The sequence below is a fragment of the Protopterus annectens genome, chromosome 10.part0 (assembly GCF_019279795.1).
Source record: "Protopterus annectens isolate FY-2018-M chromosome 10.part0, PAN1.0, whole genome shotgun sequence".
NCBI lineage: Eukaryota > Metazoa > Chordata > Ceratodontiformes > Protopteridae > Protopterus > Protopterus annectens.
Window position 1 is genome coordinate 319,079,942 of NC_056744.1, and position 15,502 is coordinate 319,095,443.

The 15,502-nt window shown below is 42.2% G+C and overlaps 2 protein-coding genes and 3 pseudogenes across 2 annotated transcripts; 2 read left to right on the top strand and 3 right to left on the bottom strand.

Annotated features, from left to right (window-relative positions):
• Positions 1-1,763, bottom strand: part of LOC122813084 — a 15,201-nt pseudogene extending 13,438 nt beyond the window's left edge.
• Positions 1-15,502, top strand: part of LOC122813071 — a 45,299-nt pseudogene that overhangs the window by 17,294 nt on the left and 12,503 nt on the right.
• Positions 4,618-5,112, bottom strand: LOC122813083 (annotated as a pseudogene).
• Positions 6,297-6,764, top strand: LOC122813094 (histone H2B type 1-J-like). The gene has a single exon (XM_044085213.1). It carries the CDS (start codon positions 6,346-6,348, stop codon positions 6,718-6,720), a length of 375 nt encoding a protein of 124 aa, XP_043941148.1. The 5' UTR covers positions 6,297-6,345; the 3' UTR covers positions 6,721-6,764.
• LOC122813088 (histone H2B type 1-J) lies at positions 13,884-14,344 on the bottom strand. Its single transcript, XM_044085208.1, has one exon. The coding sequence runs from the start codon at positions 14,303-14,305 to the stop codon at positions 13,928-13,930; it is 378 nt and encodes a 125-aa protein (XP_043941143.1). The 5' UTR covers positions 14,306-14,344; the 3' UTR covers positions 13,884-13,927.

Consider the following 15,502-nt stretch of genomic DNA (forward strand, 5'->3'; position numbering starts at 1 on the left):
TGACACTCTATTATTTAGGTCTGTCTGTAGGTGACTGATCATATCGCATAGCTTTCTGGCATGATTACTACCTCAATGTTTTTTTTTTTTTTTTGTAGCTTTTAACTTTGCACAGTTTTCTTTACATTATGTGTACATACGTGCTCTTCTGTGTGCAGACTTGAACAAACAGCTGCAGTGGTAGTGTTTGACACTCCGGTCAGGGGCGTTTGTGCAGAGCGTGCGAAAACTGCTGCAGGGGTCGGCGGAGAAAGAAGTTTAATTTCGAGGGTCAGAGAGCGAATATACTACTGAAGAGGTCTTGGTGAATGCGCTTCATGTTGGCGTCTAAGTGATTGCGCAGAAAACAATATACCGATGTAGTTGGGGAAAAAATAATAGCTAGAAGAGGTCATTGGGTAAAATGTTACATTTTAGAGACAGTCAAGTAAGTGCAGGCGTAGGTCCACTACTGAATGGGGTGGGGTCTTTGTGGAAACATTTCATTATGGAGTCCATTTACTGCTTGTGCAAACGTGGATATACTACTGAAAGGTTCGTGGCTGAAACGTTTCACTTTGGTTTCAGTCAAGTGCTCGTGCAGAAAAGGACAACTGCTGCAATGCATCTTAAATGTGGTTGTGTGTGTGGCGGAGGGGTGCACTCCTCGGAGGCCCCATTTGCTTGAGTTGGTGGTAGCTCTATTAGATGTAAGAGCTCCCATGGCAGCACAGACTTTACATGGTGCCCTACAGGGGACGAATGTCCAGACTAGCTGATGTGAGCATCTACGCTGGCGGGCAGTATCCTTAAGAAAGAACGTGAACACCATCGGTAGCTGGCACTGCTATGCAGTCTGCATGCCATGACAGTGCCAGCTACTCGATGGTGTAAAATAGATCTGTAGGGGATTCGATCATGTTGTCTGTCGCCAAATGTACATGGGTATTTGCCAGGGATGATTGAGGGACACGGGCTTACTCCGACCTATACCATAAAACAGCACTAGAGCATCACTTAGCAATTCATTTGGGAAGCGAGGCTAGGTTTGAACGGACCCGTGGGTCATAAGGCTAGCCATCCTCGAGAGAAGCTTTACCGCTATGGATTCGGGCTTTCAGGGAAAGTATAGTGAAAGGGCATTGGCCAATCTGCCATCGCGGTGTAATTTTTATTAATAACGCTAGTAAATCATGTGCTGGGACAGCAAACCAGAATGCAGCCAATACATTTCATCAAGATCACCTTAGGATGGAAATCGGAACCTTTTGTAGGCGGGGTGTTATGGCCCTTAAAAGGGCCTTTGGGTCTTGAAGTCTTCTTCCTTATTTTGATTTTCGGGTTTTTCCGTTTTCTTAGGAAGCAGGACTGACTGGATATTGGGAAGCACTCCACCTTGTGCAATAGTGACACCTCCCAACAATTTATTCAGCTCTTCATCATTTCGGACAGCCAATTGTAGATGCCTAGGAATAATGCGATTTTCTTATTATCTCGAGCTGCATTACCAGCCAACTCTAAATTTCTGCAGTTAGATATTCAAGTACGGCCGCCAAATAGACAGGTGCTCCAGCCCGACCCGTTCAGCGTAATTGCCCTTTCTGAGCAGTCTATGGACCACGACCCACGGGAACTGCAGTCCAGCTTCGTGACGAGCGAGTCTTAGCCTTTGCGGGCTTTGCCGCCAGTCTTTCCACCACGTCCAGACATCGCGTTGAATAACACCTCCAAATATTATACTCCACAGGCCCAGCGTAGCTATTTTTATACCCTTCTGCCTTGGCACCACCTCTGTGTTCTCATTGGTTAGTTGTTAAAATTATCAACTTAGTTGTAGCCCATTGGATACGTTGTGGATTCTAAAATTTGCATATTAATTCTGAATTGTTCCGTGGGTGTGTTCAACCGAATATTACCTTGATAGTCCGCGATTCTGGTGCTTTAAGACTTATAGGTTTCTGATTGGCAGCTTCAAATAATGAAGCCAAGGAGTTCTCTGAATTACTATTACGGAAAAGGGGTAGAAATGAAGTTAGGTCTGAATCGGGGAGGAAAGATCCGATACAAATCTTAAAACGAATCTGTCTCTGTTTTAGCAACATTTCTACTGAAAGTTATACAGATCGCTAAAATGATGAGTTAGTATGTTCCGCGGGTAGTAGTGTCCCACTATATTCTGTGGCGTCATGCCTTACACGGGTACTTCATATATTTATCTAGGCAGAAAGGGCAGGTTGATAATTCCAGTAGAAACAAACAGAAAACAAATCGCTTATCTAGTAGCCTTGGATGATCGCGAAACTCAGACTGTGTAAAGACTCTTTTCAGAGGACACCCGGCAGGAAAAGCTCTTTGATAATTGCATATCTGTGCAGGCGAATAACATGAGCTAAAAATAAAAACATACTACAGAACACTAAGGTGTATGTACTACAGAACACTAAGGTGTGTGTAGTTTAACATGGATGACTATGGCATGCGAGCTGTACTGTATTTACATAGGCTAAAACAGCAGATCTCAAAAGAACATTCAGCATCATTTTACAGTTCGATACAGAGATCACAGGCGAGGAATCGCACATTTTCTCTAAACATTCAACCGAGACAGTGAAGCAAGACCGAAAATATGAGGATTTAGGTTACTTGATTTGGGAGTATAAAAGGGGAACTTGGTAATGCTGATGGTACGGGGACAGGCTTGTTTAGCTTAGAGATGTGATGTCATTGTTTTCTTTTTAAACCGATGGGCTAAATTAGTAATCGCAGGGTTACAAGTAAGGGGCTGTTTTGCTGAGAAATGCTTTCAATGAGAGTTTGTTTAGCAGACAAGATGCTATACAAAAAAAGCAGTACCGTTCACTGGTTTGTGCTTGGCTGAGTAAAACTGGCCAATGAACTTTGCCTACTTAACTGCTATTTTGCACATGATCGCAATGGGTAAAACCCAAAGGGTGGAGTTTAGCAGAATGCATATATTCCAGCTCTGTTATTAACGTGCAAAGTTTTTTTAAAACGACTTTTATCGAAGATGCCGGAACCAGCAAAACCCGCTGCCCCTAAAAGGGTTCAAAGAAGGTTGTGAAGAAGCCAGCCAAGAAAGATGGAAAGAAGCGCCGTAGGAGTCGCAAAGAAAGCTATTCTATTTACGTGTACAAGGTTTTGAAGCAGGTTCATCCTGATACTGGGATATCTTCTAAAGCCATGAACATCATGAATTCTTTTGTGAATGATATTTTTGAGCGGATTGCAGGAGAAGCTTCTCGTCTAGCTCACTACAACAAAGCTCGACGATCAGTTCTCGGGAGATTCAGACAGCGGTGCGGCTTTTGTTGCCTGGTGAGCTGGCTAAACATGCCGTGTCGAGGGCACCAAAGCCGTCACCAAGTATACAAGTGCCAAGTAAGAGTCTTCCTTCCTGACACCCAAAGGCCCTTTTAAGGGCCAGCACCTTTTCTGCATAAGAGCTGTACTATACTAACTGTCTTTTTATGTTTGCTTGTAGTCTAGAAAGTACGAAATTGCTCATTAAGACCAGGTTTACAGTATCAAATTTCTCAACTCTAAAATCAATCTGGAACTGAATTCCAAACACATAAAACACCGTTTCTCAATTGCTGCTTCGCACATTTTGTACTAGAACGTAAGCCCCCACCCATCAGCATCAGTGTGTAAACGCTGTATTTCTTCTGTAATGGAATAAATGTTTTATTGAGCCACGGGTGTAGAGGATTGGTGATCAACCGTGGTACACCTGTGGAACCTGTTTAATGTTTACCACCGTGTCCCATGCAACTGGCCATCTCAAGAATTCAGTACTGAATAACCACTAAAGATGCATCGTCCATCTTCCGCCAGCACTTGGCCCATCGAAACTACCATGGTCAACAAGGACAAAAGCAATCCTCAAGCATAGCTCTCCACTTTCCCCTCATGCTGCCTCTTATATGTATATTTACGCTGCTCTACAACTTCTCTTCCCGTATCCGATAAGATTACTCAGGGATCACGATGAGTTGATAGCCCGCCAGTCATTAATTTTCTATACTTTTGCATTGTTAGTGCAAGTCTTGATCTACCATTTTTTAAGTTAATTGGAATAATATTCAAAGATTGGAAATTCCCCTTTTTGCCCCTTAAGAAAGAACGTGAACACCATCGAGTAGCTGGCACTGCTATGCAGTCTGCATGCCATGACAGTGCCAGCTACTCGATGGTGTAATATAGATCTGTAGGGGATTCGATCATGTTGTCTGTCGCCAAATGTACATGGGTATTTGCCAGGGATGATTGAGGGACACGGGCTTACTCCGACCTATACCATAAAACAGCACTAGAGCATCACTTAGCAATTCATTTGGGAAGCGAGGCTAGGTTTGAACGGACCCCGTGGAGACAATGAGGCTAGCCATCCTCGAGAAAATCTTTATCGCTATGGATTGGGACTTTCAGGGAAAGTATAGTGAAAGGGGCATTGGCCAATCTGCCATGCGGTGTAAATTTTATTAAAAAGGCTAGTAAATCAAGTGCTGGGACAGCAAACCAGAATGCAGCCAATACATTTCATCAAGATCACCTTAGGATGACGAACTCGGAACCATTTGTAGGCGGGGTGTTATGGCCCTTAAAAGGGCCTTTGAGTCTTGAGAAGTCTTCTTCCTTATTTTGATTTTGTGGGTTTTTCCGTTTTCTTAGGAAGCAGGACTGACTGGATATTGGGAAGCACTCCACCTTGTGCAATAGTGACACCTCCCAACAATTTATTCAGCTCTTCATCATTTCGGACAGCCAATTGTAGATGCCTAGGAATAATGCGATTTTTCTTATTATCTCGAGCTGCATTACCAGCCAACTCTAGAATTTCTGCAGTTAGATATTCAAGTGCGGCCGCCAAATAGACAGGTGCACCAGCCCCCACACGTTCAGCGTAATTGCCCTTTCTGAGCAGTCTATGGACACGACTCCACCGGGAACTGCAGTCCAGCTCGTGATTTAACGAGTCTTAGCCTTTGCACGGGCTTTGCCGCCAGTCTTTCCACCACGTCCAGACATCGCGTTGAATAACACCTCCAAATATTATACTCCACAGGCCCAGCGTAGCTATTTTTATACCCTTCTGCCTTGGCACCACCTCTGTGTTCTCATTGGTTAGTTGATAAAATTATCAACTTAGTTGTAGCCCATTGGATACGTTGTGGATTCTAAAATTTGCATATTAATTCTGAATTGTTCCGTGGGTGTGTTCAACCGAATATTACCTTGATAGTCACGATTCTGGTGCTTTAAGACTTATAGGTTTCTGATTGGCCGCTTCAAATAATGGCGCCAAGGAGTTCTCTAAATTACTATTACCGGAAAAGGGGTAGAAATGAAGTTCGCCTGAATCGGGAGGAAAGATCCGATACAAATCTTAAAACGAATCTGTCTCTGTTTTAGCAACATTTCTACTGAAAGTTATACAGATCGCTAAAATGATGAGTTAGTATGTTCACGCTGGTAGTAGTGTCCCACTATATTCTGTGGCGTCATGCCTTACACGGGTACTTCATATATTTATCTAGGCAGAAAGGGCAGGTTGATAATTCCAGTAGAAACAAACAGAAAACAAATCGCTTATCTAGTAGCCTTGGATGATCGCGAAACTCAGACTGTGTAAAGACTCTTTTCAGAGGACACCCGGCAGGAAAAGCTCTTACATTGCATATCTGTGCAGGCGAATAACATGAGCTAAAAATAAAACATACTACAGAACACTAAGGTCTTTGTTCTACAGAACACTAAGGTGTGTGTAGTTTAACATCAGATGACTATGGCATGCGAGCTGTACTGTATTTACATAGGCTAAAACAGCAGATCTCAAAAGAACATTCAGCATCATTTTACAGTTCGATACAGAGATCACAGGCGAGGAATACGCACATTTTCTCTAAACATTCAACCGAGACAGTGAAGCAAGACCGAAAATATGAGGATTTAGGTTACTTGATTTGGGAGTATAAAGGGAACTTGGTAATGCTGATGGTGCACGGGACAGGCTTGTTTAGCTTAGAGATGTGATGTCATTGTTTTTCTTTTTAAACCGATGGGCTAAGAATTAGTAATCGCAGGGTTACAAGTAAGGGGCTGTTTTGCTGAGAAATGCTTTCAATGAGAGTTTGTTTAGCAGACAAGATGCTATACAAAAAAAGCAGTACCGTTCACTGGTTTGTGCTTGGCTGAGTAAAACTGGCCAATGAACTTTGCCTACTTAACTGCTATTTTGCACATGATCGCAATGGGTAAAACCCAAAGGGTGGAGTTTAGCAGAATGCATATATTCCAGCTCTGTTATTAACGTGCAAAGTTTTTTTAAAACGACTTTTATCGAAGATGCCCGAACCAGCAAAACCCGCTGCCCCTAAAAAGGGTTCAAAGAAGGTTGTGAAGAAGCCAGCCAAGAAAGATGGAAAGAAGCGCCGTAGGAGTCGCGAAAGCTATTCTATTTACGTGTACAAGGTTTTGAAGCAGGTTCATCCTGATACTGGGATATCTTCTAAAGCCATGAACATCATGAATTCTTTTGTGAATGATATTTTTGAGCGGATTGCAGGAGAAGCTTCTCGTCTAGCTCACTACAACAAGCGCTCGACCATCAGTTCGCGGGAGATTCAGACAGCGGTGCGGCTTTTGTTGCCTGGTGAGCTGGCTAAACATGCCGTGTCCGAGGGCACCAAAGCCGTCACCAAGTATACAAGTGCCAAGTAAGAGTCTTCCTTCCTGACACCCAAAGGCCCTTTTAAGGGCCAGCACCTTTTCTGCATAAGAGCTGTACTATACTAACTGTCTTTTTATGTTTGCTTGTAGTCTAGAAAGTACGAAATTGCTCATTAAGACCAGGTTTACAGTATCAAATTTCTCAACTCTAAAATCAATCTACGGAACTGAATTCCAAACACATAAAACACCGTTTCTCAATTGCTGCTTCGCACATTTTGTACTAGAACGTAAGCCCCCACCCATCAGCATCAGTGTGTAAACGCTGTATTTCTTCTGTAATGGAATAAATGTTTTATTGAGCCACGGGTGTAGGGGATTGGTGATCAAACGTGGTACACCTGTGGAACCTGTTTAATGTTTACCACCGTGTCCCATGCAACTGGCCATCTCAAGAATTCAGTACTGAATAACCACTAAAGATGCATCGTCCATCTTCCGCCAGCACTTGGCCCATCGAACTACCATGGTCAACAAGGACAAAAGCAATCCTCAAGCATAGCTCTCGACTTTCCCTCATGCTGCCTTTTATATGTATATTTACGCTGCCTCTACAACTTTCTTCCCGTATCCGGTAAGTTACTCAGGATCACGATGAGTTGATATTGCCTGTCATTATTTCATACTTTTGCATTGTTAGTGCAAGTCTTGATCTACCATTTTTTAAGTTAATTGGAATAATATTCAATTACCCTGATTTGGACAATGTGTCCCCTTGTTTTGCCTTGCTTCCAAGTTATTGTTATACACAGCTTGAGAGGTATTTTCTTTGCTAAGCAGTGATTTACGATACCCGCGCCCCCAACTTAGTACTCTAGAGAGAGAGCAGTAGAGAAAGTACATTAGCCTATTTTGCAGGCAATTATACCTGAAGAGTTTTGTATGGGGCTCAAAAGTTGCAGTTATCTTATTTGTCAAAGGGTCATTTCACGAGAACCGGGGACAATACAATTAAAACAGCTTCTTCATGAACACAACTGATTGTTTACCGATTCTGTTTCCCGCCGAAAGAGGAGAATTCTAACGGCTGAGTTAACTGAATGCCAATATGAATAACTTGTGACACACTTCAAATCAACCAATAGAAAAGAACCATTTCTCCTGTTTGAACCGTGGTTGCGATAATACGTAAGTACTTTTTCCCCCCCAAAAAACAAATCCTGTCGTATTACCTCTGCTTTTGGAAAATTATAAAATCGGTTATCGGAAGCCTTGCCGTAACAGTATCAGTAATACTGCCGTTTATAATGCCGCCAATCACGCCACAGAAGGCCCTCTACTGTTAACCAACGACAAAGGCAGACGAATAAACCAATGGAAAAGCACAGCGCATAACAGGAAGCCAATGAGAATATTCAGTGACTAGGCCAACCGTTTGCTCGGTTTCGTGCCTCCGACCAATCATCATTCTGCAATACCAGTCGACGGAGAGGCTGAAGAAATAATGTCTCCAAAAGAAAAACAAAAACTTGAGCGGGAGATGTAAAAAAACAAGGGAATGTATGAGTAATACTAGACTGTGCAGATTTCTGCCACATAATTTCTGGTGTGTTTCTTAAAAATGCACTTAGGATTCCGATGTCAAATCCGTCAGAAAATGCAGGTTAACACAGACCGTGCTACTCTACCAGTTCTCCGGCTTTAAAAGAGCAGTATTTAAAAATCTTGCAACAGTCTTTTTCCTCAAAATGGCGCTCGTTTATAACATATGAAGCGTGTCCAGCTTTTTCTGAAGAGTACTACCGCGATGTCTTTTTTTTTTTTTTGTAGCTTTTACCTTTGGACAGTTTTCTTTACATGGAGTATGTGTATATACCAGCCCTTGGATGTACAGACTCGAACAAACTGCTGAAGTGGTAGTGTTGGATTCTCGGGTCAGGGAAGCGTTTGTGCAGACGTGTGAAACGACTGCAGGGGGTCGGCGGAGAAAGGTTTCATTTGGGGTCAGAGACGAATATACAACTGAAGAGTCTGGTCTGAAGAGTCTGGTCAGCAAAGGGAAGCTGCTGCAGCACAAGGGTTCCTACAAGCTCAACAAGAAGGAGGCACCCAAGAAGGAAAAAACGGCTAAAAAGAAGCCCGTTGCTAAAGCCAAGACACCCGGGACTGCTAAGAAATCCAAGAAGACCGCAGCAGCCGGCAGCAAAAAGAAGGCGCCAAAGAAAGCCAAGAAACCAGCAGCGGCTAAAAAGACAGCCAAGAGTCCTAAGAAGGTCAAATCTGCTAAACCGAAGGCAGCCAAGAGTCCAGCGAAAAAGCCAGTGAAACCCAAAGCTCTGAAACCCAAGAGTGCACCCAAAGCAAAAAAGACAGCATCGAAAGCTAAGAAGTAAAGCTGTTTAGCGGTGCAATCCCCAAAGGCTCTTTTAAGAGCCACTGCAGTTTATCAAGAAAGGCTGACATCTGTTCTGTACCTGTGATTTACAGTACCGGTTTTCCCACTTCATTTCTACATTATGGTAGATGCTTACTGGCTTTAGAATTGTTTTCTGTCTAATCAACAAGTTAATAGTGAGCTACGTCTACATGTTTTTCAACCACCTTTATTGCATTCTGTCACTTGTGACATAGGCAAATTTACATTCATATAAAAGTACTCCCAACTATGGCAACTTAACAAGCATTACACTTTGCATATATTGCTACATCTTTTTATGTGGCTTTATTGCAGATTATTCTCTTTCGCACTCATCTTTTGACCCTAGCAAAATTAATGCTTGTAATGCACTACATTAAGATTATGACATACTAAACAGGTGTGTCCACTGCTACAGCAGGATTGTCTCGACATTCATCTGCTACTCTGTAATTAGACTGGAGTAAAACTGGGTTGGGATGATCAATGGTGCCAGACAGAATGCCCAGTAATCATCTATGGGACCTCTGTGCCTTTAGTTGAACTTGCTTTTCCGTTGGTTAGATTACCGAAGTCAAGTTTGGAAGAGGGGCAATATTTAGCAGGTGTTTCAGTAAACATTTTCCACCGTGTGTCTGATGCCGTTCGTTAATTAATCCTCATAGCTGCGCACTTCATTTTAGTGTATCCAACAATCATCTCCGCCCGCGTACAGTCAAACCGTGCTAGGACTGGCTCATCCACTTCATCGTTTCTCTACAGCTGGCTGCTCTAGTTTGTGAGCCTTTTCTCATTGCTCTAGCCTTCTGTATATCTCTTGGAATGGCGTTGAAATAAAATGTCAGGTTATTAGAACTGCTTTGAAACAAAACACATATACGTATATATCAAAAATAAGACTAAACAGGAACATATATGCATATACTTTTCCGACTTTGCTGAATATGAAGAACTTAATTACTTCATATGGAACATCAAGTGCCAACAGTCAAGAAAGGTGAAGAAAGGAAATGTTATTTTGCTAGCGTGCCTTGAATTCAGCAACATGTGTTGCACGACTTCGTGTGAACGATTGTAAAATGAACACTTCACTTCAGGGTCTGTGCTGTACGTGACATAGAACTTTGAGTGAGTGGTGTTGTCCAAGTATTTGAAGGGGCTGAAAGGTGAAATCTGTAGGGCTAGGGATTGCTTTCAACGAATCAAACAGTAGGGGTGGGAAAGATACCAAACCAATCAGTAATTAGAGGCGTGTCACCAACTGCCTATAAAAAGGGTCACCGAGAGCAAAGTTGCACTTGTTTTAAACTCGCTTAGGAACACCGACTGTTGCTACCGTTATGGCTCGAACAAAGCAGACCGCTAGGAAGTCTACCGGTGGAAAGGCTCCTCGTAAACAACTTGCTACAAAGGCTGCCCGCAAAAGTGCTCCGGCTACTGGAGGTGTCAAGAAGCCTCATCGTTACCGGCCTGGCACTGTTGCTCTTTGAGAAATCCGTCGATATCAGAAGTCCACCGAATTACTTATTCGCAAGCTTCCTTTCCAGCGACTTGTTCGAGAGATCGCACAGGATTTCAAGACGGATCTTCGTTTCCAGAGTTCTGCAGTCATGGCTTTGCAGGAGGCAAGCGAGGCTTATCTTGTAGGCCTCTTTGAAGATACCAATCTCTGCGCTATTCACGCTAAGAGGGTAACTATCATGCCCAAAGATATTCAGCTAGCAAGGCGCATTCGAGGAGAACGAGCGTAACCTATACACGACCAGTGAACCCAAAGGCTCTTTTAAGAGCCACACTTTTTTCTACAAAGGGTCTTTTCATCTGCTCTCCAAGAACCGTTCACTTTCTTAGGCTTTTCAAAAACATTTTTCGTTAGCAGATGACTGCAACCTTTGGCAACTCTTTTTCTTCTTTGGTCTCTATTCCATGCTTGGCCGCTTATCTACACAGACCTCGACATCCGACACCCTCTATTGGGGGCAACACCAGATGTTTACATCCCTAGACTAACGCTTTCCGATTTACACATGTGCACTAGCTCTATTGCCTTGCCTCTTGGCAGTCTAGTCTTGGCGACTATAGTGGTACAGCTTTGAGTCAGTGCTTGTACCAACCATCCTTGAGCTCTTGTGTCCTTTAATAGGGTATCTGTCTGGGCGTTGCAGCTGCTGCATGTGTCCCAAAGGGAGCATTATTACTTAACAGCTCCTGCAGCATTGACATCTCTAGTGCTAAGCCCGATCCTTTTGTTTTTTATAAGCTGCACATTACAGAAGGATTTGTCTGGGAAAAAATACCTTGCTCTAGATAGGGGGATTCAAGGACTACTTGTAAAGGCTTACTGTTAATAGTGAAGCTAACTAAACCAGAACACATTTACTTATTTTATTTTATTTATTTATTTTATTTTACATTTGTTGACCGGGCTAGTCTAGCTGGATATATGTCCATTTTCAGTAGAGGCCCGGGGAGAAAAGCTCCACACAGTTTCAACAATGTTAACATAAACAACATAATAGAAAAAAAAAAAAAAAAAAAACATTTATACATTTTAGTCAGTGCTTGTACCAACCATCCTTGAGCTCTTTACTTATCGAAATGGCTGTGGCAAAAGCTGGAGCGCTTGTCAGGTTTTTTTGGCTGTTACAAAAATGGCAACCCTTTAGTGTCGCCAAGTCGGCACAGGCACTTAACTGTCATCACAACGAAACTGTTCCTCCAACGACATCTCTGCAGGAACATTTCCCCTACGACCTTCTCATCGGTATATTCTTTTCTGCACAATCACTTAGATGCCAAATTGAAGCATTTCCCTCGAAGACCTCTTCAGTAGTATGTTCGTCTCTGACCCGAAATGAAACGTTTCTCCGCCGACCCCTGCAGTAGTTTGACACGAATGCACGAGCGCTTCGTTGACATGAGGATCGAACACTACCACTTCAGCAGTTTAAGTCTGCACAGGCAAGAGCTGGTATATACACACACTCCGTGTAAAGAAAACGCTCCAAAGTTAAAAGCTACAAAAAAAATAATAATAAAAAAAAATTGCGGTAGTGATCGTCGGAAAAAAAGCTGGGCACACTTCATATGTTATAAACGACCGTCACTTTGGGAAAAAATGACTGTTGCAAGATTTTAAATACTGCTATTTTAAAGTTAGAGAACTGGTAGAATAGCACGGTCTGTGTTAACCTGCATTTTCCGATGTATTTGACATCGGCATCCTAAGTGCATGCCATTATTTATTTATTTCAGTACTCGGTGACTTGACAGAAAAGCACATTTTTGAGAAACACGCCAAAATTATGAGGCAAAAATATGAACAGTCTAGTATTACTCATACTTTCCCTTATTTTTTACATCTCCCGCTCACGTTTTTTTTCTTTTGGGGACATTATTTCTTCACCCTCACGTCGACTGGCATTGCAGAGTGATGATTGGTCGAAGGCATGGAGCCATGCGCCCGGTTGGCTGAGTCACTGAATATTCTCATTGGCTTTCTATTATGCTCTCTGCTATTCCGTTGGTTGATTGGTCTGCCTTTGTCATTGGTTAACAGTAGAGGGCCTTCTGTGGCGTGATTATAAGCTGCAGAATTACAGATACTGTTACGGCAAGCTTCCGATAACCGATTTTATAAATTTCCAAAAAAAGCAACGGTAATACGACAGGATTTGCTTTTGAAAAAAAAAAAAAAAAGGTACTTACGTATTATGGCAACCACATTTCAATCGGGAGAAACGGTTCTTTTCTATTGGTTGATTTGAACAGTGTCACAAGTTATTCACATTTGGCATTCAGTTAACTGAACCGTTAGAATTCTCCTCTTACGGCGGGAAACGAAATCAGCAAACATTCATTTGTGTTCACGGATAAGCTGTTTTAATTGTATTGTCCCCGATTCTCATAAAATGACACTTTTGATAAATACCGGATATCTGCATCTTTTGAGCCGCGTACAAAAATCTTCAGGTGTCATTTCCTGTGAAATAGACTAATGTACTTTGTCTACTGCGATCTCTCTAGAGTACTAAGTCGGGGGCGCGGGTAACGTAAATCACTGCTGAGCAAAGAAAATACCTCTCAAGCTGTGTATAACAACAACTTGGAAGAAAGGCAAAATAAGGGGACAGATTGTCCACATCAGGGTAATTAAATATTACTCCAATTAACTTAAAACATTGGTAGATCAGGACTTGCACTAACGACGCAAAAGTATGAAATAATAATGTCTGGCAGTACCAACTAACCGTGATCCTGAATAATTTACCGGATAAGGGAAGAAAGTTGGAGAGGCAGCGAAAATATACATATAAGAGGCGGTATCAGGGAAAGTCGAGAGCTGCTTAAGGATTTGTGTTGTCTTTGCTGGCCAAGGTAGTTGGATGGGTCAAGTGCTGGCGGAAGATGGACAGTGCATCTGTAGTGGTTATTCAATACTGAATTCTTGTGAGATGGCCAGTCGCATGGGACACGGGGGTAAACATTAAACAGGTTCCACAGGTGTACCACGTTTAATCACCAATCCCCTACACCCGTGGCTCAATAAAACATTGATTCCATTACAGAAGAAATACAGCCTTTACACTGATGCTGATGGGTGGGGGCTTACTTTCTAGTACAAAATGTGCGAACCAGAAATCGGGAAACCGTGTTTTAAATTCAGTTACGTAGATGGATTTTAGAGCAGAGAAATTTGATACTGTAAACCTGGTCTTAATGAGCAATTTGGCACTTTCTAGACCGCAAGCAAATGTAACAAGTCAGTTACTATAGTACAGCTCTTATGCAGAAAAGGTGCTGGCCCTTAAAAGGGCCTTTGGGTGTCAGGAAGGAAGACTCTTACTTGGCACTTGTATACTTGGTGACGGCTTTGGTGCCCTCGGACACGGCATGTTTAGCCAGCTCACCAGGCAACAAAAGCCGCACCGCTGTCTGAATCTCCCGCGAACTGATCGTCGAGCGCTTGTTGTAGTGAGCTAGACGAGAAGCTTCTCCTGCAATCCGCTCAAAAATATCATTCACAAAAGAATTCATGATGTTCATGGCTTTAGAAGATATCCCAGTATCAGGATGAACCTGCTTCAAAACCTTGTATACGTAAATAGAATAGCTTTCTTTACGACTCCTACGGCGCTTCTTTCCATCTTTCTTAGCCGGTTTCTTCACAACCTTCTTTGAACCCTTTTTAGGGGCAGCGGGTTTTGCTGGTTCTGGCATAGTCGATAAACGTTGTTTTAAAAAAAACTTTGGAAGTGACTAACAGAGCTGGAATATATGCATTCAGCTAATCTCCACCCTTTGGGTTTCACCCATTGTGATCATGTGCAAAATAGCAGTTAAATAGCCAAAGTTCATTGGCAGTTTTACTCAGCCAAGCACAAAGCAGTAAATGGTACAGATTTTTTTTTTTTTGCATGGCATCTTGTCTGCTAAATAAACTCTCATTGAAAACATTTCTCAGCAAAACAGCCCTTTACTTGCAACCCTCCGATTACTAATTCTTAGCCTATCAGTTTAAAAACGAAAAAAACATGCAATCATATCTCTCAGTTAAACAAGCCTGTCCTCGAACCATCAGCATTACCAAGTTCCCCGTTTATACTCCCAAATCAAGTAACCTAAATCCTCATATTTTCAGTCTTGCTTCACTGTCTCGGGTGAATGTTTAGGGAAAATATGCACATTCCTCGTCTGTGATCCGTTTACGGAACTGTAAAATAATGCTGAATGTTCTTTTGATATCTGCTGTTTTAGCCTGTGTAAATACAGTACAGCTCGCATACCATAGCGATCGCATGTTAAGCTATATACACCTTAGTGTTATGTAGTATGTTTTCATTTTTAGCTCATGTTATTTGCCTGCACAAATGTGCAATTCATAAAGAGCTTTTCCTGCCGGGTGTCCACTGAAAAGAGTCTTTTGCCCAGTCTGAATTTCGCGGTCATCAAAGGCTAATACATAAGCGATTTATTTTCTGTTTGTTTCTACTGGAATTATACGTTTCTGCCTAGATAAATATATGAAGTACCCGTGTAAGGCATGATGCCAGGGAATATAGTGGGGCACTATTACCTGCGTGAACATACTAAGTCATCATTTTAGTGATCTATATAACTTTCAGTAGAAATGTTGCTAAAACAGAGACAGATTCGTTTTAAGATTTGTATGGGATCTTTCCTCCCCGAGTCAGAAAAACTTTATTTCTACCCCTTTTTCAGGAAATAGTAATTTAGAGAATTCCTTGGCGCCATTATTTGAAGCGGCCAATCAGAAACCTATAAGTCTTAAAGCACCAGAATCGTGACTCTCAAGGTAATATTCAGTTGAACACTCCCACAGTCAACACGTTAACAGTTCAGAATTAATATGCAAATTTTAGAATCCACAATGTAGCCAATGGGCTAAAACTAAGT